General features: G+C 49.6%; 1 protein-coding gene across 1 annotated transcript; it reads left to right on the top strand.

Moving 5' to 3' along the window:
- The first annotated feature begins 1,195 nt into the window (after positions 1 to 1,195).
- On the top strand, positions 1,196 to 2,828 carry LOC103712978 (malonyl-coenzyme A:anthocyanin 3-O-glucoside-6''-O-malonyltransferase-like). Its single transcript, XM_008799702.4, has one exon. The coding sequence runs from the start codon at positions 1,217 to 1,219 to the stop codon at positions 2,561 to 2,563; it is 1,347 nt and encodes a 448-aa protein (XP_008797924.3). The 5' UTR covers positions 1,196 to 1,216; the 3' UTR covers positions 2,564 to 2,828.
- The last annotated feature ends 202 nt before the right edge of the window (positions 2,829 to 3,030 follow it).

Consider the following 3,030-nt stretch of genomic DNA (forward strand, 5'->3'; position numbering starts at 1 on the left):
AAATTTTCTTTGAGGACCTCACTTTTCAACAGGCCTGAACTCCTGACCTCTTCCATGAAAGCAACAGGATCGTACACCAGAGTCCAAATCCCCTCGAGTCCGTGATCAAACTCGACAATTTGGTTCCATGCTCACAGCCATCCATGCATTGCATGCACTCCCATGTACAACGTGACCATCGTGCAATACATAGATGACCATGATCATGGAAACCGGACCGTCTAAATTTAATCCTTATCCTCAAAGTACCCAAGCTTGCCATGAAAGATCGATCTATAATTCAGTTTGCTCGAACCACGAGCTTTCACATCAAACAGTCACAAAGAAAAGCCATAACCATACCCAACCCAAACAGAGCACCAAAAGCCGCATTTGTCGATGCCGAACAGAACCCAGAACATTAGGCAACCACTAGTTTTTTACGCAGGAACGCAACCGGCCATTGGACAAACGGAGAGCAGGTAATCAGAGACTAGATCTTTTTTTTTGGCCAAAGAGACTAGATCTTTCGATGCATATTGACCCCAAGGCGGACCAATTTGTTCACGGCAACGACAAGTTAATCACAGTAACAGAAATCTGTTTTGCAACTTTACATAAAAAATAAAAATGGCAGCCATTTGGCAACCCTTTTTTTTTTTTTGGTACAAAATAGGAGGGGAGGGGGAGGGACCAGCCCACCCGCGTAGCAGCCCCATTACTGAGCCCCCCTTCTACTAGGAAATGTTCGATACAGGTCGCAGGTTTCGGGTGCCTTCCCCGACCCGTGGGCTCACCCCACTGGGTTCACCGCCTCACGTGTGGATACGTCACCCCAGTGCCACCTTGGTACAAGTGGAAGGAAAGCATAACCGCCAACAAGTCAGCCGAGCGTGGGGCATCCGGTCCCCTAATTTAATCGACGCCCGTGCGTTTCGAACCCGGACAACTTGGGCGGAATTATCGCCCCCTTACCACCAGGCTACTACCTTGGTGGCTCCATTTGGCAACCCTTCGTTTGGTTCCTCCGCAGTTTCCTTGTATGCTTCCGACGCTCTTCCAGTCTAATCCGCACACGGTTTTTAATCTTTCGCGAGGGGGAAGAAAAGATGCACCACGCATGCGTCGTCCCCATGGACTTTTCTTTTCTTTTCTAGAAGTCCCGGTACCGTTATAAGTAATACCTTCTCTTGCGGGCTTTGATTCCAGTTGGAACCTGAGATAGTAGTGTCCTGCAATGGCGTCGAAATTCCCAGCGCTCAGAGTTCTGGAGAACTCCCGGGTCTCTCCACCACCCGGATCAGTTGCTCCTGCATCTCTCCCCCTCACCTTCTTTGACGTAATCTGGTTAGTTCAACACCCTGTCGAGCGCCTCTTCTTCTATGACTTCCCCAATCCAATTGCTCATTTCATAGACTCGTGCCTCCCCAACCTCAAATCCTCGCTGTCTGTCACCCTGCACCACTTCTTCCCTCTTGCCGGTAATATCCGTCGCTCCCCCGGCAGCGATGACCGGTACGAGATAGCCTACGTCGATGGCGACTCTGTCTCCTTCACCGTGGCGGAGCACGACGGTGATTTCCACGATTTCTCCGACGACCATGGATGCGACATCTCCAAGCTCCGGCAGTTGGTCCCCCAGCTGCCGAAGGCCCAAGATGCTCAGCCTTCGCTAGCCGTGCAGGTGACCGTGTTCCCGAATCATGGCATCGCCATCGGGGTCTCGATCAACCATGCTGCATGTGACGGCTCTAGTTCCATGCATTTCATGAAGTCATGGGCCTCCGCATGCAAGTCGGGAGGCTCGATGCCCGAGGTGGCGCCGCCGCCCCTGTTTGACAGGACCTTGATCTCCGATCCTCGAGGGCTGTACTCGGTTTTCCATCATGATGTAGAAGGAATGACAGCTCCTGAACCATCAGCGGAAATTCCTTTCGCCGACATGGTCCATGCCACGTTCTCTCTCAAACAAGATCGCATTCAAAGCCTCAAGAGACTGGTTCTGGCCAGAGCCGCGGAGCGGGAGACATCGTTCCATTGCTCGACGATCGTCGTTGCGCTTGCTTATGTATGGGTCTGCCTTGTTAAGATGAGAGGCCTTGCAAGTGATAGGAAAGCTTATTCAGGATTCGCGGTGGATTGCAGGGAACGACTGCAGCCGCCAGTCCCGGCATCATACTTTGGAAATTGCGTAGGGCCTTGTTTTGTAGAGGTGGCGGTAGGCGATGTAATTGGAGAAGAAGGGTTTGTGGCAGCGGCGGAGGCAATTGGGAAAGCAATTGAAGGAATAAAACACGGAATTCTGGATGGTGCAGAGAGCTGGCTACGAAGATTTGTGTCTATATTGCCTGAGCAACCGATGACCGTTGCGGGGTCGCCAAAGTTCAGAGTTTATGAGACTGATTTCGGATGGGGAGGACCAAAGAAGGTTTTGGTGACGTCCATCTCTGGTGCCGGAAACATTTCGGTGGCAGAGAGCAGAGCAGAGCAAGGAGGAATCGAGATCGGTATGGTACTCCCGAAGCATGTGATGGATGAATTCAGGACTCACTTCTTGAATGGCCCGAAACTGATCGCAAAATAATGTGTGTGTGTGTGTGTGTGTGTGTGTGAGAGAGAGAGAGAGAGAGAGAGAGACGTGTTCTTCTCATCGTACAATGTATCCGTCCAATTAGCAGAAGGAATTGCTCCTAAAGTCATCAGCAAAAGGTTTAGCTAGAAAAATAGTTTGGGTAATTATTCTCCTCGAATATATTATGTGTAAGCCGGATTAACTATACATGTATTATTGGACGATATCCCTAATTGGGCGGACGCGTGACGCATGGATATATTTTTGGTGATTTACCTATTTGGTGTCTGGTGATTTTGGTGATTGTAATCAATGGGATTGTTTTTCCTTTTGCTTTGGCAACATAATAGGAACTGTTTCCTTGATTTATGGGAGCCGTTCCTTCTCTTTCTTCTCCTACTTTTGCCTATAAGAGAGAGGAGAGCTATAGCCCTACTAATATAATAAAAAGGTGAGAGGGATTTCTATTGTGGACTTAG

This window comes from Phoenix dactylifera, chromosome 2 (assembly GCF_009389715.1).
Source record: "Phoenix dactylifera cultivar Barhee BC4 chromosome 2, palm_55x_up_171113_PBpolish2nd_filt_p, whole genome shotgun sequence".
NCBI classification, from domain to species: Eukaryota; Viridiplantae; Streptophyta; class Magnoliopsida; order Arecales; family Arecaceae; genus Phoenix; species Phoenix dactylifera.

What these genes read in the sequence shown, in the direction of transcription:
- LOC103712978 (XM_008799702.4), top strand. Translation starts at nt 1,217, where the DNA reads ATGGCGTCGAAATTCCCAGCGCTCAGAGTTCTGGAGAACTCCCGGGTC.